The 27,380-nt window shown below is 33.9% G+C and overlaps 1 protein-coding gene across 3 annotated transcripts in view; it reads right to left on the reverse strand.

Annotated features, from left to right (window-relative positions):
* The window catches only part of RFX7 (regulatory factor X7), a 132,441-nt gene that overhangs the window by 25,811 nt on the left and 79,250 nt on the right, over positions 1-27,380 (reverse strand). For all 3 annotated transcript variants that reach the window (XM_038580491.1, XM_038580490.1, XM_038580492.1), the window contains exons 4-5: positions 26,703-26,785; positions 25,168-25,290 (exon numbers count right to left, since the gene is read on the reverse strand). In XM_038580491.1, coding sequence (XP_038436419.1) covers positions 25,168-25,290; positions 26,703-26,785 — 206 coding nt within the window. The remainder of the gene's footprint in view (positions 1-25,167; positions 25,291-26,702; positions 26,786-27,380) is intronic.

Here is a 27,380-nt window from a genome sequence, read left to right on the forward strand (position 1 = left end):
TAACTTTTTTGGTACCCTTTTATTTTTTAATTGCTTCAGTTCTTTGTTTTAAATTAACCTAACATAAATGTTCAGATTATATGAGTATAGATAGTAACTGACTATAGTTTAAGAATGAACAAAAACACTGAAGCAGCAGGTTTGGCTCAATGAATTCCTGATTAATCATTTCTCTTCACTCAATTTCCACCCAAATCCAATTTTACTATACTAATAGTTCAATAGTTTCAAACACTTCTGAAATAATGTTAGTAAAAGGATCAATTGAGATAGGAAGAAGGTTGCCTACATTAAAAAAAACCCCAATAAATTCCAATATTTTGTATAATCATATCACTTTGTAGATGAGGAAACTAAGGAACAGAGACGTAAAGGAATAAGGAATAGAGAGGTAAAGATGATCTGCAAGAGTAATTAGTGAGTGGTTCTTTACGCCAAACAGTTTTATATAACAAGTAATATGTATTGAATGATGGTATTGCAAAATCTTCAAATGGCTTCTTTAAAAAAAGAAAAGATTTATTTATTTAAAAAATAAAGCACATGGGCGCATGCACACAAGTGGGGGTAGGGCTACAGGGAAAAAAATCTCTAGCTGACTCCCTGCTAAGGTGGAGCCCCACATAGGGCTGGATCTCTAGAACCTGAGATCATGACCTGAATGGAAATCAAGATATGGCCACTTAACTGACTGAGTCACCCTGGTGTCCCAAGGCTCCTTCTTCTTCTTCTTTTTTTTTTTTTAAAGATTTTATTTATTTATCTGAGAGAGAGAGAGAGAGAGAGAGAGCATGAGCAGGGGAGGAACAGGGGGAGAAATAGGCTCCTGTGGGGCCTAATCACAGGGTCCTGGGATCATGACCTGAGCTGAAGCAGACCTAAACTGAATGAGCCACCCAGGTGCTCCCACTCCCAAGGCTCCTTTGTAAGAATATTCATCAGTTGCCAACTTGATTTGCTGAATATAATCTCAAATCAATACACATATATAGATATAGTATGTACAAATATGGCACTCCTCTAGAAATTATGTCAGCAGAAAATAAGTGAGGTATGTTTAATCTTTTAATGTTTCCATAGGAGAGAAAAATGGGTGAAGATTTAAATACATTCTCAACAAAAGCATAGAGTCAACTGGCCAAAAACACATAAAAAGGGCCCTCGCCTTTAGTTATCAAGGAAATGCAAATAAAAACCCAAACTGGGGGGGGGGGGGGGAAGCCCTTCATGTTCATACACAATAGAATGAACAAAGAAACTGATATATATTCACAAATGGAATACTGAACAGCTATTAGAATGAGTGACTCAAAACCACACAAAACAAAATGCACGAAACTTACAAACATTGAGTAAAAAAAGAACACAGATACCAAGTTATTGTATAATTTCATTCATATAATATTCAAAAATAAACAAAGCTAATCTGTGGTGTCAAAAGCCACACAAAATAAGATTTATATCAGCTAAAGCCAAAATGCTGGATTGTAGAAGAGTGAATAATAACTGCTGTCATATATTGAGGGCTTACTATGTTTCAACCATTGTGATAAACATTTTACATATATCATTTTAAACCTTAATAAAAATAGTATGGTGTTTTACAGAGGGCTAGAAAGCAAACTGACACTAAAGGTTAAGAACTTGCCTACAACTACAAACCTCAGCATATGTTTAAATTAGTACAAACTCAGATGTGGCTAGTTTCAAAGGCTAATCTTTCTCTACTGTATAATTATGCCTTCCTCTAAAAAATAAAGGTTTTGGACTTTATTTTGTAGCAAAGGGAAATATTAAATACAACTTAGAAGGAGTCCTTTTTATAGTTTACCCTTTTTATAGACTTTTAGAGAAAGTCTTTATAGAGGTTTTTGTCTTCCAGGTGAACAAATTCTATTTATGATTAAAATGGCTATTCCAATTCCATTTGCTGGTTCATTTCAGTTAACTTTTCAGTGAAGTGTGACAGAACTGCACATAACATTTTTGGTCCTTTAACATTCATGAATTTCTATTTTATAGTTTTGGTGCTATCAATAAAAGTTGCATAGTAAGGACCACTGAAATACACTTCTCCATAAAACAGCAGAAAAACTGGCAAAGCTCGTCAATATCATCTTTTCAGAACTTTGGAAATTAACCCAAGGCTTGCAGTAAACTGGAGAGCATTTATCCAAGAAAATTGGCTGATTTTCAGTAAGAACAACTTTGTATCTCTTTAGCTTGCCCTAATCTGATTCCCTCATGATCTAAAAGTAGCCTTGAAAAGTAACAGCCCAATATTCCCAGTTCAGTTTGGTGGTCATCAGAATAAACATAACATAGCTGGAGCTCTTTCAAAACCACAACCCAAAGAACTGTCATTATTTGTCTCCTGTGATGGGTTCTGTGCAAGACCCCACCTTTGGCTACATCTGACCTTAGAGTTTGCCTACTTCGAAAAGCTTTCTCCCTTGAGGGGATGGAAGGGTACAAGGGGAAACTGTTAAAAAGAATTGTAGGCAGAGGTGCCTGGGTAGCTCAGTCTGTTAAGTGTCTGACTCTTGATCTTGGCTCAGGCCATGATCTCAGGGTTGTGAGATCGAACCCCATGCTGGGCTCTGAACTGGATGGAGTACTTGCTTAAGATTCTCTCTCTCCCTCTGCCTCTCCCTGCTCCCCTTTCTCTCTCAAAAAAATAAAATAAAAATAAAAATATAAATAAATGAATGAATGAATGAATGAATGAATGAAACAACTGTAGGCAAATGTCTTAACTTTGTGGCTACCTGAGGCAGTGGATAACAGTTGAGCAGACAACAGACCAACAGACTAACCAAAAACCTAAAAGGAAAAACTGGTAAGTACGATTTCCATAAAAGCTTTGAAAAGCTCCATCTTATTCCCAAGCATCTAGAAGGTTATGCACATGCAAAGGGCTGTGTGCATCTCAAGACCCTAGAGGGCCCCAAGCTCTGACCCCTAGCTAATCTTGAGGCTCCACAAAAGCAGGAAGTGGAAGCTAAAGAAGAGCTGTCAATTGCATGACTGAGTGTTTTGGTGTACCCCAATACACACACACAGCCCTGTGGCAAAGACTGCTTATTGCTTTAAGGTATTTAAAGAAATCTCTGTCCAATCAACAGCTGACCATAAACTTAAATGAGTAGAGACCTCAATGGGCAGACAAAAACATCAGAGAATTTATCAACAGTGGACTGGTTATACAGGAAATACTAAAGGGAGTCATTCAAGCTTAAATGAAAGGACATCAAATAATAACTTGAATCTACATGAAGAAATAAAGAGCACCAGTAAAGGTAACTACATAGTAAATATAAAATTCAGTCTAAATGTATTTTTTGCTTGTAACCTTTTATTCTCCTATCTGATCCAAAAGACAATTGCATATAGTACCAAATACAAATCTGTATTGATGAGTGCATAATGCATAAGATTAATGGGGATATGGGAGAGAATATATATATATATATAAAAGATATATAAACAAAAGATTTTGTATTTTTTTAATTAAATTGAGGTGTTACCTGCAAGCTCCAGGATAACCACAAAAGAAAATAATTTTAAAACATATATAGTAGAGGAGCTTGGGTGGCTCAATCAATTAAGCATCTGCCTTTGGCTCAGGTCATGATCCTGGGGTCCTGGGATCCAGCCCTGCATCAGAGTCCTTGCTCTGCAGAGGGCCTGCTTTTCTCCCTCTGCGTGACACTACCCCTTGCTTGTGCTCTGTCAAATAAATAAATAAAATCTTAAGAAATGTATATATATAGTAAAAGAAGCAACAAGGGAATTAAAATAGTTCACTATAAAATACCCATTTAACACAAGGTCAGTAATGGGGAAACTGAGGAACAAAAGTAGACATAAAACATATAGCAAATACCAAAAATGGCAAATGTAAATCATATCTTATCAGCAATCACAATTAAATGTAAATGTATTAAACTCTTCAATTAAAAGCAGGGAGAGGCAGAATGGATTTAGAATAAAATATTAGCAAGCCATATGTCACCTACATATTACATATATGTTTTAAATTCAAAGAAACAAATAGATTGAAGTAAAAGGGTAGAAAAAGATATAGTGTGCTAAAAGTAACTGAAAGAGAACTAGTGCCTATACTACTATCAGAGAAAATGGACTTAGAACACAAATTGTTACTAGAGACAAACCATTATTTCATGATGAAAGGCTCAAGCTATCAAGATTTAACAGTCATAACCTATTATACACCGAAGAACAGAGCTCCAAAACACTTAACAAAAATGGTCAAAATTGAAGGGAGAAGTGGATAATTCAACAATAATAATTATAGATTTCAATACTCCACTTTCAATAATGGATAGAACTAAGAGAAGGATGAACAATGGAAGAGAAGACACAAATAATAGTATATAACAACAACCTAACAGATATTCATGGAACACTCTACCACCCAACGACAGTAGAATGTATCTTCTCAAGTGAACATGAAATATTCTCCAGGATAGATCGTGTATTAGGCTATAAAACAAGTCTCAACACATACAAAAGAATAAAATCATGCATTACATTACATGTATGATTACATAAAATCATACAATACATTTTCTCCAACCACAATGGCATGGAATTAGAATGCAGTAACTAAAAGAATGGGAAATTATAATACATGAGTCAAAAAGGAAATCATAAGAAAAATTAGAAAATACTTTGAGATGAACAGAAATGAAAGCACAACATACCAAAACTTATAGAACACAGTGAAAGCAGTGCTTAGAGGGAAATTTATAGCTGCATATACATACATTTAAAAAGAAAGGTCTCAAATGAATAACCTAATCTTCCATGTTAAGAAATTAGAAAAGTAAGAGGAAGCCAAACCTAATGCAAGCATAAAGAGGGCATTATAAGGATTGGTGTGGATCTAGGGTATAGAAAACCAACAGGAAAAAAGGCAAACCCCACAGCTGAGTCTTTGAAAAGATCAACAACTCTGATTAATAAACCTTTAGGTAAACTGACCAAGATTAAAAAAGACTCAAATAATTAAGATCAGGATGAAAGAGGAATATTACTACAAATCTTACAGGTGTACCTTATAGAAATTAAAGGTACTCTAAGAGAATATTATGAAAAACTGAATGCCAATATATAGACTAACCTATACAAAATAAATTTCTAAAAGACACAAATTACCAAAATGGACTCAAAAAGAAATAAGGAAATCTGACCTATAAAAAGAGACTCAATCGGTAATTTAAAAAGTACTCACAAAGAAAAGCCTGCGTCTACATGGTCTCACACTGCTGAATTCTACTAAACAGGTAAAGATTAATATCAGTCCTTCATAAATTCTTTCATCAAAATAGTAGAGGGAATATTTCCAAAATCATTCCTTCTGTAAGGCCAACATTACTCTGAATCCAGAATCAGGCAAAGACATCACAAGAAAGAAAAATAAAGACCCATATCCCCTATGAAGACAGATGCAAAAATCCTTAACAAAATACTAGCAAACTACATCTATTCTCTGATGATACCATATCATATATAGAAAATCCTAAGGAATATACTAAAAACACTATCATAGATGTAATTAGTTTAGCAAGACTGAAGAATATAAGATCAACATGTAAAAATTACTCTTATTTCTATACATTAGCAGCAATCAAAAATGAAATTTAAAAAGTAACTCCATTCACAATATCATAAAGAAAACCTTAGGAATAAACTTAATAAAAGAAGTGTAAGGTGTATACATAAAAACTACAAAATATCCTTGAAAAAAATTAAAGGCCTAAGTAAATGGATATACAGCCCATGTCTAAGGATTTAAAAAGTTAATAATGTTAAGATGGCAATACTTCTGAATTGATCTACAGCTGCAATGCAATCTTCATGAAAATTCCAGGGTAGCCCCGGTGGCGCAGCGGTTTAGCGCCGCCTGCAGCCCAGGGCGTGATCCTGGAGACCCTGGATCAAGTCCCATGTCAGGCTCTGTGCATGGAGCCTGCTTCTCCCTCTGCCTGTGTCTCTGCCTCTCTCTCTCTCTGTCTCTATGAATAAATAAATAAAATATTAAAAAAAAAAAAAAGAAAATTCCAACTGCTGTCCTTAAAGACATTGAAAGCTGACGCTAAAATTCACATGGAAATTCAAAGGACCTAAAGGAGTCAAAATAACCAGGAAGTAGAATGACTAATCGAAGACTCAAACTTCCTAATTTCAAAATTTACTACAAAGTTAAACTAATGACAGTGTAATACTAGCATAAAGAAAGAAAGATATAAGAACAATAGAAATGAATTCAGCATCTAGAAGTAAGTCCATATATCATACAAGTCAACTGATTTTACACAACGGTGCCAAGACCATTTAATGGGGAAAAAATCATCTTTTCGACAAATGCTGCTGGGACAACTGGGTATCCATGGGCAAAAGAATGAATTTGGGTATCTATGTCACAGTGTGTACAAAAATGAATTCATAATGCAAAGACCCAAAAATATGAGCTAAAACTATAAAACTCTTAGAAGGAAACAGTATAAATCTGCATGACCTTTGTTAGGCAATAGATTCTTTGATACAATATCTAAAAGCACAAGTACCAAAGAAAAATAAATTGGATTTAATAAAATTAAAAATTTTTTTCATTTGAGGATACTAACAAAAAAATGAAGACAACCCACAGATGGGAGAAATATTAGTAAACCATAATATATCTAATAAGGAACTAGGATCTAGAATATATACAGAAAATATAAATAAAGAAAATAATCATTAAAAATGGTAAAAAAATGAGTATTTCTCAGAGAAATGAACATTTCTCCACAGAAAATAAATATTTCTCCAAAGAAAATATAAAAATGCCCAATAAACACATGAAAAGATGTTCATCATAATCAGTCACCAGGAAAATACAAATCAAAACCATGAGCTATTATATCACATGCACTAGAGTGGTTATCATAAAAAATATGGACAAGTGTTGGCTAAGAATGTGGAGAAATGCAATCCTCATATATTATCGGTGGGAATGTAAAATGGTGCTGCCATTTTTTTTGAGTAACTTAAAACACACAGTTATCATTTGATTAAGCAATTCTATTCCTAAGTATATGCTCATGAGAAATGAAAACACATGCTCATACAAAAGCCTAGAGATTTCATAGGCAGCAAAACTTCAGAGCAGCATTGTTTATAATACCAAAAAGTGGAAAGACAACAAATGTTCACCAACTGATGAATGGATGAAGAAAATGTGGTATATTCACACAATGGAATATTATCTGGCTATAAAGGCATGACATATTGATATATAATTTAACACAGATAAACTCTGAAAACATTATGTTAAATGAAAGAAACCAGATAGGAAAAGGCCACATAATGTATGGTCCCATTTATATGAAATGTCAGAACAGGCAAATTCATACAGCCATAAAGTAGATTATTTGTTACTAAGTCCTGGAAGGAAGGAAGAATGGATGACTGCTAATGGATTAGGAATTTGGGGAAGTAATGAAAATATTCTGGCACTACTGGTGAGTGATGCATGACTTTGTAAATATACTAAAAACCACTGACTTGTGCAATTTTAAATAGTGAATTTTATAATATGTGATTTATATCTCAACAGATAAAATCTTAAAAAGCTAAACAAAAATTTATAGTTCCATCCATCTGTGAATAATTTTCTTAATCTATGACATGCAATAAAATGAGATTTTTTACTGCTACATAAATCTGCATCATATGCTTTAAGATAGGAGTGGAAGTGACTCATTTGCTGGGATATGAGCTAGCCAATCATATTTGCACCTCAGTAAGGCTTCACTATTCTCAAATCATTAAGACACATGCAGATTCCAAAAATGACAAAAATGTTTTTTCTATACTAAAAATAGCTCCAAACCAGAAATAGGTGGAATGTAGAATTTTTTATTTTCTTAGATGTAATAAAAATATTATGGTTATAAGTGACTGTCCTTATCTTTAGAAGTATCATATCCACAACTTACTTTCATATTGGTATAGAGGGAAAACTGCTAAATCTATGTGGAGAGTATCTGGATATTCTTTTGTTGGAGAAATAGCCCTGAAAACAAAACTATTCTCCAAAGCAGATGATGATAGTAATGTACATAAAGTGAAGACATCTAACAGAGTAATGATATTCCTCAAACTAGGAATTTGTTAAGTAAGGTCTTTCAGTGTCTACTTGGCAAAGCTCAGGCTGCATTACCTGGCAGCATAATGGTTTTGTAAAATGGTGAAATGTTAATTTGCTAGCTTTGTGTTTTTTCTGATGGTATCCTCTATGCTCGATCTTTTTGGCCATGGGACAACACTGGGCTGTTCTTCCCAGGATACAAATGGTAGCTGAAAACTTTCTATTCTGTATTACAGCTTTTTTTCTTAAATATAGATTTATATTTGCCCAGTGACTTTTCCTGATTAAAATGGCTTATGTCCTTTTTTTTCTTCCCAACCTAAAGGGCTTAAGATTTTTCTTTCTATAATTAATTCACTGTTGGCATTCTTGACTTAATAGAGCTCAGTCTAATCTGCCTCTCCTCTTCCATGGCCACTGACCGGAGACTCAATGAATACTAGTGAGTGAGACTGTAGCTGGATAAACAGGAGATTGAATAAACTGTAGTCTCCTTTCTTTATATGCAAATTTGAGAATAACTCATTTGAATTTTATCTAGACTGGAGATGTGTTTCTAGAAAGAGAGTCCAGGGGCAAAAAAGACCAGAGGGAGACTGGAGGCTAAATTTGGGATAATCTGTTAAACAGGATTAGATTACTAATACGTGGTGTAGAGTATAAATTGTTTTAGCACCATTTATTGAAAAGACTACCCATTTTCCACTAAATTGCTTTGGTACCATTGTTGAAAATGAATTGGTCATATTTGCATCAGTCTATTTTTATATTCACTACTTTGTTATATTGATTTGCCCATCTTATTCTAATAAGGCTTGAAGTCATGTGGCATAGGCGCTCTGACTTTGTGCTTCTTTTCAAAGTTGTTTTGGCTATTCTAAGCCCTTTGCACTTCCATATGAGTTTTACAGTCTGTCCATTTGTACCAAAGACTGCTGTGACTTTGATTGGCATTGCACTGAACAGAGAGATCACCAAGAAGAACACCAAGACCTCAATACTGAGTGGGGTGCATGGGTAGCTCAGGCTGATTGAGCATCCGACTCTTGGTTTCAGCTCAGGTCTTGATCTCATGGGTCCTGGGATGGAGTCTTGTGTTATCAGGCTCTGTGCTCAGTAGGGAACCTGCTTAAGATTCTCTCTTTCTCCTTCTGCCCCTCCCCCCATGTATCATTACAGAGCTTAGACAGACAAAACAATACAGGGCATACTCCTTAAGCTAGTATAATTTAATTTACCATTAGCATTCCTTCTCATTAAATTTTTCATTTTTCTTTTTTAAGATTTATTTATTTATTTGAGAGGGAGAGAAAGAAAGAAAATCCTCAAGCAGACTCCCCCTCACTGAGCACAGGGCTGGATTCCTGGACTCTCAGATCATGACTTGAACTGAAATCAAGAGTCTGTAGCTTAACCAAGTGAGCTACCCAAGTGCTCCTTCTCGCTAAACTTTCTGAAGTTAGGCAGCAATAAATAAAAATTTACAGGTAGTTTAATATGTTAATTAAATTTTGAATAATGATGTTTTTTCAAAATAGTTCATTTCCAATCATCAAAATAGCTATTTGATACAAAGAGGTCATTTTACATGCAATGAATATGAAGATTCTTGATTATCATTATTTTGTTATAATTACATGGCTAATTTTGTTAACTGGCTTTATTTTATTTTTTTTAATTTTTTTTTATTTATTCATGATAGGCACACAGTGAGAGTGAGAGGCAGAGACACAGGCAGAGGGAGAAGCAGGCTCCATGCACCGGGAGCCTGACGTGGGATTCGATCCCGGATCTCCAGGATCGCGCCCTGGGCCAAAGGCAGGCGCCAAACCGCTGCGCCACCCACGGATCCCTGTTAACTGGCTTTATAAGAGGATCTAGTGTATTAGCACACTCAGTTCTTCTTTAATGCTAGTCTATCAGTCACACAATTAATAAATACCAAGGAAAAACTAAGTTCATTCAAGGCTTTAAAAAGACTTAAAATATAAGTGATGCTACAATACATATATCTTCCACACTAATTTAAAAAAAAAATCTCCAAGAGGCCAGGCTAGAGTTACTAGAGAATACAGTATATCTGGCTTTATAGTTAAATTCATACGTGCAGTAAGAGCTCCAAAATGGTAATCAGCTGTTGCACTGTGTGAAGCAGGTTTCTCAACAGCAATAGTACTGACATTTGGGGCTGAATAGTTCTTCATTGTGGGGAACTGTCCTGTGCTTTGTGACATGCTAAGCATCATACTTGGCCTCCATTCTTTAATAGATGCATGCAATAAACCTCAACTGTGACAACCAAAAACATTTCCAGATATTGCTAAATGTCCCCTGGGGGACAGAACCACCTTCAATTGGAAACCAACACTCTTTTTAAATTTATTATTATTTTTTAAGATTTTATTTTTTTATTTATTCATAAGAGACACACACAGACAGAGACATAGGCAGAGGGAGAAGCGGACTCTCCAAGGGGAGCCTGATGTGGGACTCAATCCCAGGACCCCAGGACCCCGCCTTGAGCCAAAGGCAGATGCTCAACCACTGAGCCACCCAGGTGTCCCAGGAGCCAATAGCAATAGGTGTCAACCTTGGTTTCATGGTAGAAACACTTGGTGAGCTTTTAAAACTCCCAATGGCCAGCTGCACCCCACAAAAATTAAATCAGAATATCTGGAGTGAGGGGGTGGGAAACAATTTTTTTGAAAGCTCCCCAGATAATTCCAATTTTTAGCTGAGGTTGAGATCGACTACAATAAAGTGACAAGTATATCTACATAATTTTTCTCTCCTTTGCAGGACATCTATGAACTCTCAGAGAGTACAGGTGTATTTTTTAAAAAAGATTTTATTTATTTATTCGTGAGTGACACACAGAGAGAGGCACAGATATAGGCAGAGGAGAAGAGGTTCCTCACAGGGAGTCCGATGTGGGACTCAATTGGGACCCCAAGATTATGCCCTGAGCCAAAGGCAGATGCTCAATCGCTGAGCCACCCAGGCATCCCAGTACAGGTGCATTAATAAGTATCCCCCGGTCACGTCTTGTCTGGATACTAGATGAAGCTGTATACTCAGGAAAGAACTTCTAAGAACTTATTATAAACTCATTTAGTTTTAGTCAACAAATTTTAAAACAATACACCTAACTCAATTTTTATTTTTATTTATTTATTTTAGAGTTTATTTATTTATTTGGGGGGGGGCAGGAGAGAGAAAGGAGGGGCAAAGAGGGAGAGGGAGAGAAAATCTCGAGCAGACTCTGTGCTGAGTGTGGAGCCAATGTGAGGCTTGATCTCATGCCTCTGAGATCATGACCTAAGCCAACACCAAGAGTCAGATGCTTAACCAACTAAGCCACCCAGGCACCGCATCCTAACTCAATTTTTAACCAAGTATTTAGAAATTCAATAGCATTGCTGCTGATAGGTGGCAGTGTTAAGAAGAAGGGGATGCTATGGGTGTGGAGAAGGGGTGCAGGAGGTAAAGTAAATTAGGAATATGTTTCCAAAGATATGCAGGGATTTTGTTTCTTCACTGGTTGATAATAATTTCTTTCCATGAGTATTGAGAGAAATGCGTACAAACACGCAATCAATAAAGTTAATTTAGGATTCTTATGCATACATTTAAAATGCTTTTACTATATTAACTCATCAAATTCACTGACTTGACTTATTAAAGAACTTCATGATCTCTCCCTATAAGTTTAGTGAAGACACAATGCAGTGAGCCGCAGAATAAATAAGAGGTGAGGAAGACAACTTCATGTAGACCCCATACATGAACTATCTCAGAGATCTAAAAGTTACCCTGCCTTAGGCTGTCAGGATATTCCTTCAAACTGTTCAAGTTGTCTACTAGATGCTAGGTTACCATGGGGAGTTAAGATCAGTCTGCAAGACAAGAAAACTTGAGACAGTTACATAATCATATGCTGTGTTGCACTGCCAAGTGCCAAAATAAAAAAGAAGGATTCTGTCTAAATGTGATGGAGAGATCACATGCTTTAAAAAAAAAAAAAAAAAGTTAATATAAGGAGAAAATACCCTCCCCCCACATGTCAATTCCTTAAGACACAGAGTAACAGCAGCCAGGAATGAATTTCTCAGGCAGGATAACTTAATACTTTGGAGAAATTTTAAAGGAGTGGGTGGAAGTCTGAGACAGCAAAGGTGAGGTGGAAATCTAAAGCCAGTTTGGGTAGTAGTGGGGAGGGGAAGAGGGAATACATGGGGTACACTGAGTATGCAGATCTGTTCAAAGTCTACCTACACAAAATAGTCCATTTTCCCCTTCCTATCCAGGGTCCAGGGTCCAAGGTCCAGAACTGCTACTAGACGCCAGTGTGTGTGCTCCCCAAACAGAAGTTTGGAGAAATCCTGCTGAAAAAGTGAATGATCTCTGGAGAACATATAGACATTTAGAAATCTCTCAATATAAAGCTTGTTCACCTAATAGTCAAGTCCAACAGCAGATAAACTCTGATTATACATGGAACTTAAGCTGCCATTTAAAAATATGAACAGGGATCCCTGGGTGGCTCAGCGGTTTAGTACCTGCCTTTGGTCCAGGGCGTGATCCTGGAATCCCGGTATCGAGTCCCACATCGGGCTCCCTGCATGGAGCCTGCTTCTCCCTCTGCCTGTGTCTTTGCACCCCCTGCCCCCGGTCTCTCATGAATAATTAATAAAATAAAATCTTAAAAAAAATAAAAATAAAAATATTAACAGATAACAGAAAGATAATCAGACACGTTGAAGAAAATTTCCAACATGAAGATTAAAAAAACCCCCAAACTTATGACAGTAATAAAAACTCAGAAGAAAAAAAAACTCAGGAGAGACAATATAAAATGAAATACAGACAAAATAATTTCGTATCTCTATGCAAACTTCCATCCAAATTAAAAATGCATAAGTCCTTAGTAATTTCAGATATTTAGACTTATCTCACCGATATACCATTGTTTATTCACAACAGCATTGTTAGTATTATCAAAACCTAGATGTCTATCAACTGTGGTCTAAGTGAATAATAATTCATAGGACAGAATAAGATGCAGCCATTCATAATAACTAATAATTAGGATTATATAATTCTAGTTATTTAGGTATAATTCTAATTGGAATTGTTGCCTATGGTGATAGAAAATGGGTGGCTGAAAGGCAAAGGTGAGATACAATTTCTTCCCTATACATCTTTAATACCTTTTGACTTACAATCACATAAATATAGTAATGACTCAAAAATTAAATTAAAATTGAGAAAACTATAGGGGCACATACGTGGCTCAGTCAGTTGAGGTCATGATCTCAGGGTCATCAGACTGAGCTCTGAGATGGGCTTCACACTGGGTGTACAGCCTGCTTAAGATGGTCTTTCTCCCTCTGCCCCCAAAACCCACATGTGGATGTGCTCTCAAAACAAACAAACAAACAAACAAAAAAACAAAAAACGAAGAACAAACAAACCTGGTAATAACTATAGCTTTTGATCCAATAATTCCATTTCTAAATAGTCCATACTTCAATGTTACTTTTATACAAGCACAAAGATATGTAATTCAAGGTTGTTGAGTACAGTATTATTTTAATAACAGAAAAAATGTCTTAAATAAAGAGCTTAAAAAACACACACTATGAAACATTTACATTATGAAATACTGTGCAGCAGTAAAAAAAGGAATGCAGTAACTTTATATATATGGACAAGAAAAACTACTTAGGACATACTGCTTAGTGATAGAAGTCAGACCAATATGTACGGTATGGTTTCATTTGAATTAAAAAAAAATCTAGGAATAATTGACATAACTTCTATATATAGAAATATAGAAAGATAGGGGAGCCTAAATGGCTCTGTCAAATCTGACTCTTGGTTTCAGCTCAGGTCACGCTGTGGGATCGAGCCCCATGAGGGGGCTCTGCACTTGGCAGAAATCTATTTGAGGATTTTCTCCCTCCATTCCTTCACCCCACTCATGTGCATCAAGGACACTCTCTAAGTAGATAAATGAATCTTTTTTTTTTAATTTTTATTTATTTATGATAGTCACAGAGAGAGAGAGAGAGAGAGAGAGAGAGAGAGAGAGGCAGAGACACAGGCAGAGGGAGAAGCAGGCTCCATGCACTGGGAGCCCGACGTGGGATTCGATCCCGGGTCTCCAGGATCGCGCCCCGGGCCAAAGGCAGGTGCTAAACCGCTGCGCCACCCAGGGTTCCCAATAAATGAATCTTAAAAAAAAAAAAAAAAAAGAACCATAGAAAGATAAAGCTGTTGGGAATATTATAATCTCAGGAGGGTAGTGGGATGAAGGAGAGAGTAAAGAATGATTTTTATTCGATCCTATACTTTTAGACTGTTTCAGTTTGTTATAATAAGCATATATTTGTATGTTTTGTAGAATTCATAACATATTGAGTATCTCATAAGGTGTTAGTATCCAGGATATAAAAAGAACTCTTACAACCCAACGACATTAAAAACAAACAACTCAGTTAAAAAGTGGGCAAAGGGCTTGAATATATTTCTCCAAAGACGTACAAATGGCCAATAAGCATAAAATATAATACCACTAGCTAATCAGGAAATACAAATCAAACTGAAATGAGATACTACCTCACATCCATCAAAATGGCCACTATCAAAACCCCAGGAAGTAACAAATGTTAATGAGGATGTGAAGAATCTTGTGCACCGCTGGTGAGGATATAAAGTGGTGTAGCCATTATAAAGAACAGTATGGTGATTCCACAAAAAGTTAAAAAATAATTACTATATGATCCATCAATTTCATTTCTGGGCATATACCCCAAATAACTGAAAGCGTATCTAGAAAATATATTTGCACACCAACGTGCATAGCAGCATTATTCACAACAGCCAAAAGGAAACAACTTAAGTATCCATCAGTGGAAGAATGGATAAACAAAACATGGCATACACATACAATGGAATCTCCGAAATATGCTATAATGGATGTACCTTGTGAACATGATGCTGAGTGAAACAAGCTAGTCACACAAGGGCAAATACTGTATGGTTCCACTTATATGAGGTTCCTAAAATAGTCAAATTAATGAGATAGAGATAGATAGCATGGTGGTTTCCAGGGGCGAGGGAAATGAGAATGGGTAATGAGTTTCAGTTTTGCAAAAAAAGAGTTCTGTGGATGAGTGGTGGTGTGGTACCACAACATTGTGAATGTATCTAATATCACTGAGCTATACACTTAAAAATGGTTAAGATGACAAATTTTATGCATTTTGCCACAAAAAAAAAAACACAGAAAATATTGTGGTTTTATTATAAGCAAGCTTAGGGCAAAGTGTAAAAAAAAGCACCTTGTCTACTTGGGAAGAGGAAACAAACATTATATTTAAATGGCAATTTAAATTGAAAAACAGCAGAATATGACAGGATGATTAACTTCATTATTATTTTTTAAAGATTTTATTTATTTATTTGTGAGAGAGAGATCATGAACAGGGGGAAAGGAAAGATGGAAAAGCAGACTCCCTGCTGAGCAGGGAGCCTGATGTGGGATTTGATTTCAGGACCCTGGGATCATGACTTGAGCCGAAGGCAGAAGCTTAACCAACTGAGCCATCGAGGCACTTGACAGGATGACTAAGTTTGAAAATCATAAATCAATGATTTTCAACCTTTTTCTCCCTTCCTTCCTTAATGCAACTGAATTCTAAGTCACTTACTTTTCCTATCAGCTGTAGTAGTTCATTTTAGATGGCAACAAGTAAAACCAGGCTAAGGCTTACAGATAGTAGAGTGCGGATTTAGAAGGAGCCTGGGTTCCCTGCTGGAATTACAGAGCTGCTGAAAGGAAAACTGAAATCTTTTGTCTTGTTGAAACTACTGTTCATTGGATATTCTGTTATACACAAATCAATTTAATCCTTACTGGATAAGGCTAAAAAAACAACAACAAAAAACTCTGTTCTTACCACTCCCGCGCACCCTTCTACTTTTTCTTTCTTCATCCCTTAAAAACCTGTCTGCACTCACATCTACTTACCTTTCAGGACACTGCAATCAGGCTTCATTCCTCAATAAAATATGGAAACTGCTCTGGCAATAGATCCCTGTGGCCTATTAATGACACATCACACGGATCTTTTTCTTGTCTTCCTTTTTAAATTGAACTGTCTGAGGCACAGGAGACTGAACACCTCAAAATAATCTCTTTTCTCAGATTATATTATGCTTTCTTGTTTCTCTTTTAAATTCCTTTGGAGGGCTCATGTTCTTCTGCTTAACCCCTAAATACCAGTTTTCTCCCTATCCTTAGAATTTCTTACTTTCTGAGATGATTTTCTATTGCTTAAATTTCCAAAAGTTCTCCAAGACCTACACACGGAAACAAGTTTAATTCTCTTGGCCTGGTCTCTGACATCTTCTCTTTGACTCTGACTATAAGCCACTATGCACTGAGTATCATACCTTCTACTAAGAATGCCCTTCTGAATCTCTAGTCAGCTTGGAAAATTCAGTTTTTATGATTTTACACGTCACCTCTTCTGTGATGCTGGCCCTCACTCCATCAAGTTGATCTGGAAACTCGTTCTTTGTGTCCTGCTTATTTACTGATCTGTTTTTCCTGTTTGAGGGTAAGGACTATGTATATGTAACACTTGATAATTTAATGCACTCAAATAAATTTACTTTAAAATCATATATTCTAATTTGTTGATTGTAACAAAACACTACTAACTTCTTCCATGATCTCTTTGTCCTTGGAAGTGGTAATACTAAAGTCTTAATAAAAGAAAAGTACTAAATACCACCTACCAATTGCCACAAATCAAGCTGGGGGCAGATAAAGAAGCCAAGGTAGTAAGAAATGAGGAATTGATAGCTAAAGATTCAAAATAATGACTGGGCTCAGGGGCATGCAGTTTTTATAGGCAGGGTATTGGAAAAGACTCTGGTTTTAAATTAGGAGACTTGGTTTGTACTTCAGTTATGATTACAATGTATTTAGTACAGTGAATGTGATTTGGAAAAGTCAGTCAACCCTTTCTACAACTGTGTCATATAAGAGAACCAGTTCCTTCTGGTATAATAACGTTATTATAGCTCTATCCTGCCACTCTTCTATTATTCAATCATTCTATTCTATTCTATTCATTCAATTCATTCTATTATTCAATGCTTTTTCTACTATTACTAAAGAGTTGAGAAGTTAAACAGTAAATGCAGTAAATGCACTTGTGAAAGTGCAATTGGTCAGAAACAGAAGGTGAAGAAAAAGAGACGATTTAACTATTCCTTTGAGAGTCCAGTCATAGAAACACAGAAAAAAGAGAAACTGGGATTAAAAACTTCTTTGAAATAGACCACATCAAGCAAGTCTGGAAAAAAAAAAATCTTACCTGAAAAGTAATCATTTAAATACTATACAATGTATTTAGGGTAACAATTCAGACACTATAAGAGTACATTTCAATGGTAAAAATCTTAGAACAATTTATATCTTAAGACATATTCAATATCCATATTTACGTGTCAAATATGAAAAAGTAATGCTGAAATTGATCACTTTTATGCTTTAGTTTATTTCTAATCAGTTAAAAATATTTAATATATAATTAAGGCATAGTAGTATACTGCCCTCAAAAATTTAATTTTAAAAAGAATAGTGCGTGGAATAAGTTTCTAGAGGTAACAGGGATTAGTGCAAAAAGAGCCCAGCCTTAAAGTACAAAACCTTGGTTCAGATTTGCCTAGTGAATTCATTTCTTTGAGTCATCCTTAAAGGGAAGGAGGGATGATATTTGCTTCCACTTATTGTATTCAAATGCTATTACCTTAAACAATATATCATACACCTAATAAATTTATGAATAAATTTATGAATTATGTAGACATAATTAGGCTTAATCTAGATTTTAGACGGGTATAAAACATTTATGTATCATTTAACTTATGAAGTGTTCATTATTTTAATACTTTCAAAACAAGTGTTCCTAGAATCTATTTCTGCCTTCAAGGTTGTCCTAAGAGTTTCATTTAAAGTCATTAATAGAACAGAAATCACAAACTTAAGCTGGTAAGTATCAAAGCATCATACATATAAAATTAATATTTATACACAAAATGGTTATATAGAAAATTAATATAGTCATATTCCTTAAAAATATTAAATATTTTTTAAAGGGATTCAGAGAGAACATTTGTGTACGAGAAAACACTGCAGCCAAAGTTCAAGTTTACAAATCTGAAAGTTTGTGATTCTCCCCAGAATGAAAGCAAACAGATTTTTAGGACTGCTAAAAGAGGCCATGTTTCAGTTAGTGAGAAATCCATTTAAGATTAACGCTTATGTTTCTTTCCCAGATAACAGGAAAAAGCAGTAGTTTTTTCCTGCTACCCTCCCCTGTTGCTAAGTGTTTCTAGCAACACCAGGCTTTCTAGATTGGTTCATTCCATCAGCTTCTTCTATGGGTCAGACTTCAAGATCAGGAACAACTTTAGAAGCATAATGTAAACAGCCTACACAAAATGACACAAATGGTTAAATTAAAAAAAAAAAAAAGAGATGGGTAAATATATATATTAGACAGATACCCAGAATGGGCCAAAAATATTTATCTCAAAAGAGAAAAAACATGAAATACATTCAGTATGATCCAGGATCATTTTTTGTTGACAACAGGCAAAAACTATAACAAAGATAGAAATCATGAACCTTTTCTTGTGTCAAACATCCCAGAGATCTATAAAACAAAACTCATTAAAAATACTAAGAGGAACTGTGACAAATGTCACTTTTGTAAGAGATTAACATACTATTCATCTTCAACTGCTTAAACAGACCAAAAAGAAAGGATTTTACAGAATTTGAAAGATTTGAAAAATATAGAAAAGTGGAATTAGCATATATCAATACAGAGTGAATACAGTATAAAATAAAGAGGCTGTCCAGAAGTATTTATAAAAACTAATAATTTGTTAGACTGAAAGTAGACCTCAACAAATATAAAAATTCAGAAGTTTAATAGGCTTCATTTTCTGATCATAATATAATGAAACTACAAATTAATAAAGTGCAAAACAACAGAACTCTCAAGAACATGAAAGGTTAAAAACAACTTCTATTTGGGATCAAAGAAGAAATTAGAACTATAATTTTACTCTAGTACAACATAATGATAATTTTAACAAATCATATCCATACCTAAAGGATACAGCCAAAACTATAATCAGAGGTAAACTCATAGATATAAATGTTTGTATCTTAAATAAGAATGAAAACAAAGAATTCTATTTAGAGTAAGAAAAAAATCCCAAGAAAATCAGGAGAAGGAAAAGAAAGGCACCTAATAAGTAAGAAACAAAACACCACACGCAAAAATACCCCCCAAAAATCAAACCACCAAAAAACAAAAACAAAACACCCTGATATATCAATCTTAGCTTCATTTTTTTTCTAAAAGAAAACCAATAGAAATAAACTACAGCCAAGTGTAATTTGAAAAAAACAGAGGAAAATTCAAATGTATAAAATTACAAATATGAAAATAGATATAAGGGATTTAGAAGATAACTCAATTTAGGAGAGAATAATAATATGCAATGCTATGCTGATACATCTGAAAATCTGAATGAATTCAATGAGAAACAAATTACCAAATTTGACTAATGAAGTAAAAACCTAACCAGAAAAAAAACCCACAAAAAATTGTCAAAGTATTACCTCCAACAAAGCCTCCAGGCCTAGATGGTTTTATGGTTGAGTTCTTTAAAACTTTCAAGAACAAATAACTCCCATGCTATATAAACTGTTCCAGAGCACAGAAATTTAGGGAAAGAGTTCCAATTCATTTACGAAGCTGGCCTAACCCTGATATCAAAACCTGACAAAGATAGCACAAAAAAAGAAAATTACAGACCAAAATATTCACTCATAAATATAGATGCAAAGATCCTAAATAATATACTTGAAAACAGAGATCAATAGTACACTATAAGATTATACATCTTGATATGAATAGAACATTCATTCTAGAACTAAAAGAAGGGTTTATAAATTAGGTAATATCTTTATATATCACATCAATAGGTCAAAGAAAAAAGCACTTCATAATAATCTCAATAAATGCCCAAAAAGCATTTGATAAATTTCAATATCTTTCTCATAAAATAACAAATAAAGTCTTGATCAACTATAATACATCCTTAACAAAGAACTATAAGAGGAAATGATGCCTATCATTGTTATTATTTAAAATCAGAAGGAAAATTATCAAAGAATAAAATAAAGAGAATAAGGAAGGTACACAGAATAAACTTTACTCAAGAGTCAAAATTAACTGAAAAATTAGGATTAAACAAAGTTCAGTAAATATAAAATGTACAACATAAATAACAAGTCTACAATATCCTATAAACCTAAACAAATCAACAGTAAAGCAATGGAAAGAATATTTTCAATAGAAATAACATAATAAAAATTACCAAGGAATAAAACTTAGTAAGAAAAATAAGCGGATTTAATTGAAGGGAAAAAACTGAAACATCACTGAAGGGCATGAAAAAGATGTAAATTACGAAACATACTTCTAGCTCTGAAATTAATTTTTCTAACATAAGATTTCACATTTAATGCATTTTGAATCAAAATTCCCTTGAGGTTTCCTTTTTTAAAGTGAGAAAAGTGGTATCAAACTTCATATGAAAAGCATTAATTGGTCTGAAAATAAAACCAAGGAAAATTTTTAAAAAGAGGGATAGTAAGGGCAGTCTGGTCCTACCAGTTTTTTATACATTTAATAATTAAAATACCAAAAATGATTTGGTAATGGAATAAGGACAAAATAACAAGGAAAAAGAACTGAGTAGAAAGGGCTTTGGTAAGATCAAAGTTATATTACAGATCAGTGTTTTAAGAGGAAAAAATGATTCAATAAATAAGCATGGAATAATTACTTTATAATATTTAGAAGAAAACTGAAATCAGTGCCTTATTTAATGGCATTCACCAAAATAAATACCAGATGGACTAAAGGATTATATATAAAAAGTGAAGTAAGAAATATCTTTTTTAAAAATCTAGGAAAAATAACATGGGTATTCAGCTGCTAGTGGCATAGGTAAATTCTAAGCGTAACAGCAATGCTACAAGCTTCAAAGAAAGTGGCTAAATCAAATTACTTATAAAGAGATTTATTAAAATAAACAGCAATCTTGAAAAATATTTTTAAAAATCTTAATAGATAAGATCCTTAATATATAAAGGTCCATCCATAAACCAGCAGCAATCTCAATTTTGATAATCTACACTAAATTATATCATCAAAAATGTTCAGTGCAATATTATTTGCCACTGTTCCCCCTTCGAGAATTGTGTAAACAGTGGAGCCAAATTTGGTTAATAACAAGAACATACACACAAAAAGAAGGCATTAGAAAAAATAAAAAGAAATAAACCGAAGTGGTTATTTTTAGGTAGTAAGATTTACTGGTACTAGTTTTTTTTTTTTTTTAAATACATTTATAACTTTTTGCCAAAACTGTAATGATGAATATATATTACTTTTGTAATTCAAAAATAATATAAACACATTAAGGATCATTTTCCTAAACATAGATTATCAGAATTCAAAAGTTTCAACAAATACAAAAGTTCATGATCATTTGTAAAGTGTTTTTGTATGCTGAAAGCCCCTTAAAGCTTTATGTTCCTATTAGTATCTTAATGTAGAATGAAGATAAAGTTAAAAGCAGTCAGTCAATGCTGTGTTTGATTATATCTTCATTTTTTTCTCTCAAAGGGATTTTGATTTTAATGATTATGACAGAATTAATTTCATAAAAAATATATCTGAACATCACTGCAATGAGTTATACAAGGGTCTATGTGTAATAGGATAGCTTAAAATAAAGGTATATTTCATATTAATAACATTTTTTCAGTGAGTATTTAGAATATATGTTAAGTTTTTATGCAGGAAACCTCATTAAGGTACTCCAAATAGGAAGATGACTATATAATAGGCCATTAGGGAAAGGACAAAATTTCTCTAAAAATCTTTACTGAGTGTTATTTTGTGTCTAATTGAAATCTCTTTGTGATTTAAAATTCTTGTACTTAAAAAAAAAGTAGTTATACTACATTTTGCTTTCTTTAGACAACACAACTTAAAATAATTTAAAAACTTTTTTTTAAAATAAAAAACCTTTAACCAGCTACTTCCTGATACTTGATCTACATCTTGCCTGTTTGTAGTCCCTCCTACATTTTTCATCTCTCTCAAGTTATTTAAACCCACATGGCAAATTACGGTTTTAGGCAATGAACGATCAAATAATAGAATACTTTGAATTTGGAGTTCCCACGTGTTACGATGCTGTGAACACACAAACATACTTTCTTCTTAGCCAGTCATGCTAATACATGTTTCTCTGCTGTGTCTCTTACCATAGTTGTATTATTTGTATGCATGCATACTAATTATATGTATACTAATTCATATTTTGAGCAGCTTATTTATTCACCCTAAGTGGAAGTCACAGCCAGGTTTATTTCTAACTACTTGACCAATCTTTTCTACCCACGCAGTATGCTATCACTCTAATTCAAGAAGTGTGCCCTCTCGCCCATTGTGAAACACTCATGAAATCTGAGTTCTAGACCTGTATCATTCCCTAACTAGTTTTGTGTCACTGGGAGAGCCACCTACCTTCCCTGGATTTCAATGTTTTTATCTATACCATGGAGACAGGAGTGCACTAAAAGACTTAACGAAGTCTTTTAAAACACTGAAATTTTATTATCAATGTCAGGGATCAGAGTCCATTCTAACCACTCTTAATATTAAATTAGCGTCTACTATGTGGAAACCCTGTAGAGAATACAACGGTACATAAAGTATATCCCTGGTGAAATGCTTTTTGAACTAAAATACCCAGACTGAGATACAGAATTATACTAATTATGAAGAGAGGCATAATCATTAGCATAATTATTTCAAATTCCATGAACTATTTCCTTTCTAGTCATATTATTATAAAAAAAAGTTCCTACTTTTTTAGGAAAGTTACCTACTACCTCCCCTTTCAACTCTAGTCAAATTCCCTTCCTCTTTTATCTCTGTTGTTCTCTACTACAGCTACAAATTAATTGCTCAAAATTGAAGCTCCCAGTGCTTCTGCAAAATGATGGAATGTTTTATTTCCCTTTTGTTTAGGAAAAACCTGTAACTTTTCATATGAAAAGAATTATGAGAGTTTATGGGAATCTCAGAAAATGATTTGATAGAAAAATGTAACAATTCTTTGTCAAAGGCAGGAAACCTTTAGGAACATAAGGACTGCTTTAATAGGCCAGAGTCACACTTCCACAAAGATAGGGTACTGTCTCTAATGATGATGCAAAGGGTTCTATAGTGGAAAGACACCATTTCAAAAAATATATGATATCTTGAGTTCTCTTAATTCATTATGAAAATGTCATACATTAATTTGTCCAGTTTGCCTTTTGGAAAACCACCAGGACATCTTTGGATTACTTGTTCCTCAACATTTTCTACTTCAGACAACTTTTAGAATTTTAGAGCTTTAAGAAATGCATTACATTACCTCTTCAATTGTCTCACTTTATAGACAATGTATAAAAAAAAACAGTGGTTAAAACACTTGTCCAAGTCACAAATTTAATGACAGAATCTAGTCTGTGGATCCTCAGTCCAGAGTTTCTTCAACCTATCACATGTTTACTGATATTAACAACCTTTTAATGAGTTAATATTTGCTTCTTTGTAGTTTTATAGGGTTATCTCTATTTTAATTAATTGAATTTAGTGAAAAACTAATACTTACTATAAATACATACTTATTTTTTCATGAATGGAAGGGGCTGTGTCTTATTATATCCTCAGAACTTAATACAGGGTATGGCACATAGTAGATACTCTATAGATTATTATAAATTAAGAGAATGAACTTTATAGACTTGGGTCATATGCACTCTTAGCTTTAATTTTCTTAAAGAAAAAAACGTCTAAAGCTCTTCAGTTTAACTTTGTTCCCTTGATCATTTCAGACATTTTTCTCTAGTTTTTCTCCAGGTCCATTATGTTTCTTAAGATGAGGGAATCACAATTTTCAATGAAAGTAGAAGTTTTCTTTCTATATACTAAAATCTCAGTAAGTGTAGTCCCTTCGTGTCATTTTATACTGATTAACAAACAGCATTTATTTGACACTTTTCTTTCAAATTGTGTAAGTACAACACACGAATGCTTGCTGATTTGACATTTAAATACCCTGAAAATGTTGGTTTTATTTACTCTGCCATAATAAATTCTGTCTTCTGTATCAATTACAGAAGTGTTAAACAAAACCAGACTTAGCAATTATTAAATTGTCTTTATCCAGAAAGGCCCATTAGTCTCTATATTTTTGTTTCCTATACTTAAATAAATTATCTGTACAATCAACATTATTTGAGTGTCTAATTTGTATAAGCCACTCAACTTCCTCATTCATGAATAAGTAATTCACAATATTCCAAAAACTTACCCCTTTTTTCATTGGTGTAGAAAAGGATTAGAAAAGTTTTGGACATATGAAAACGTCCCTTAAGAAGTCTAAATGAAAAACATGTTTTCATTTTTGCTTACACATTAACTTATTTATTACCTTCCACTGTTCTTCTAACTCGAGACACACTCTTCCTTTCACCCTTAAGAACTCTATAGGAACCCTTTTATTCAGCAATCCTATACCATTATCATTCTACCCTCAAACATCCCTCCTATCATCCAGAAGAACTTTAGAGAAATCCTTTTATTCAATAATCCTATCTTTTATGATATTTGCTACCAGAGAAGCTTAGATAGAGATGGAAAGCATCTTGGAAATCTCTAAGGTAAACTCCCATATACTAGCATGACATTCACCAATTTTAAAACAAATCACTATAGCCGTGTGTAGTACTTAAGCTCTGTAACACCTCAGCATGCCTAATATATGCACATTTTACTTACTTGTACTCATCATAGACTTCCTGTTTGGGCAATGAAGTCTCAGGATGTTCTTCTAGGGTATTTCGAATCCAGGAAAAGGCATGCATTTGCTGTGCCCGACTAGATGACACGGCATTCTGATCACTGATTGTAAAACAAAAACATGTTTTAGCTGAACCGGCCAGCAATTGATAATTTTTGAGCCAGGACTTTAAGTTCTAGTAAAGAATTGCATGTAAACACACTATTAATGACCAAACTAAAGCCATACAGCAGATGCCCAGTTATCTATATACCAATTGTCCATTTGGGGTTGTGAGTCATCTTCCACAGCTAGTGACTGACTGAAATTACTGCCCTGTTCCATCCCTCCGGATGGTCTCTACAGTGGCAGAGGTGATGGAGTACTGACAACATAGGTATTTGTTTTGGTGAAAATGATCCCTAAGTGGGTATTTGTTCACTTACTTGCCTATTCATTTGCCTAAACTTGCCAAATCATCAAACTGTTAAAGTTATGGAAAAAAATATTTTCTATTTGCTTATTAGCATTTTCAAGTAACTACTCTGAAATCTTATTAAGCACTTCATGTGCCAGAATACAAATCACACCAGAGAGATCTTGAGAGGACAAATCTCCTCCTACAGTCCTTCTTGTAACTGGCTCCCCTCCCCAGGCCAATATTTCTACTAAACATCCTAAGTTTTTACTATATGGTAGCATCATTTATAAAAACTAAATCCATAAAATGGTACACTCAAGATAACATGAGGGAAGTTCCTTTTTTGATTCTGACATTCATCCCAGCTAACTATAACAATTTATTTAATTTATTTAATTCCAAAGATACTGAGTTTTTAGAGCAAAAAAATTATTAAAATGGCTATAAAATTTGGTTTGAGGAAGAAGAGGTAAAAGTTAACAGAATTTTCATGCCACTTCTTTCTATACACAATTTTAAAGTAACTGAATTTTAAGTATAATGTACATGAATGAGTGAAATGAACTTTGAGAAATACTTAAAAGGATGAAGAAACTTTTAATAGAATGCATGAGCTAACAACTATTTTCTATATGAGACTATTAAATGTTTTTAGTAATGAAAATACAGGACTATGCCCAAACACACTTAAAGTATCGTATATTTATAATACATTCATGTTTCTTATACGCAATTTTAAAAAATATTGTGATCTGTTCACATAGAAGTAACTAAAACAACTCCTGCATCTTCATTGCTTACAATACCCATCTATTTATTTTCTGCTTTTCAATTCAATTTTCACAATCCCTCATACTACATAAATACATCTGTTTAAAAAACATAACCCAAATTGTATTTCATAGCATTTACCCAGATGTACAAATGAATCAGCAAAAACTATAAGTAAACACTTAACCAAATATGATCAAAGAGTAAAAAGATCTATTATTTTGCCATTCTGTTTTCTGATGATTTTAGGAATAGCACACAACATTAACAACCATGACACACATACTTTAAGTATGTCCTATTAACACTGTAATTAAGGGAAAAGCAAGAAGAGAGATATACCTTTTCTCTCCATTGCTGAGACCAGAAGGCAGCTGAAGGTAGAGGTAGAGTTTCTCCAGGTCTGTAAAATTCTCAACTTCTTTCTGATTACAAAAGATTAAAAAGAAGACATCATTTTTAAAACAATTGTTTATCCTCAACAAAATTTACTAACACCTGTGTACTGCTGGTAGGAAATGTAAATTGGTGCAGCCATTGTGGAAAACACTATGGAGTTTCTCAAAAAATTAAAGATAGAAATACTATATGATCTAGTAATTCCACTACTGAATATTTACCCAAGTAAAATGGAACCATAAATTCAAAAAGATATATGCATCCCTATGGTTATTGCAGCATTATTTATAATAGTGAAGATATGGAAGCAATTTAAGTGTCCAGTGATAGGTGAATTGGATAAAAAAGGGTGTGGGATAGATATACAATGGAATATTATTCAGCTATAAAAAAGAATGACATCTTACCATTTGCAACAACATGGATGGACCTAGAGGGTATTAAGCTAAGTGAAATAAGTCAGTCAGAAAAAAAAAAAAATCACAAAGAGAAATACCATGTGATTTCACTCATATGTATACTCTAAAAAAATAAAACAAAAAAGAGTAGAAACAGACCCATAAGTACAGAGAACAAACTGGTGGCTGCTATAAGGGAGGGAATGGGGGATAGGCAAAATGG

This window comes from Canis lupus, chromosome 30 (assembly GCF_011100685.1).
Source record: "Canis lupus familiaris isolate Mischka breed German Shepherd chromosome 30, alternate assembly UU_Cfam_GSD_1.0, whole genome shotgun sequence".
Taxonomy (NCBI): domain Eukaryota; kingdom Metazoa; phylum Chordata; class Mammalia; order Carnivora; family Canidae; genus Canis; species Canis lupus.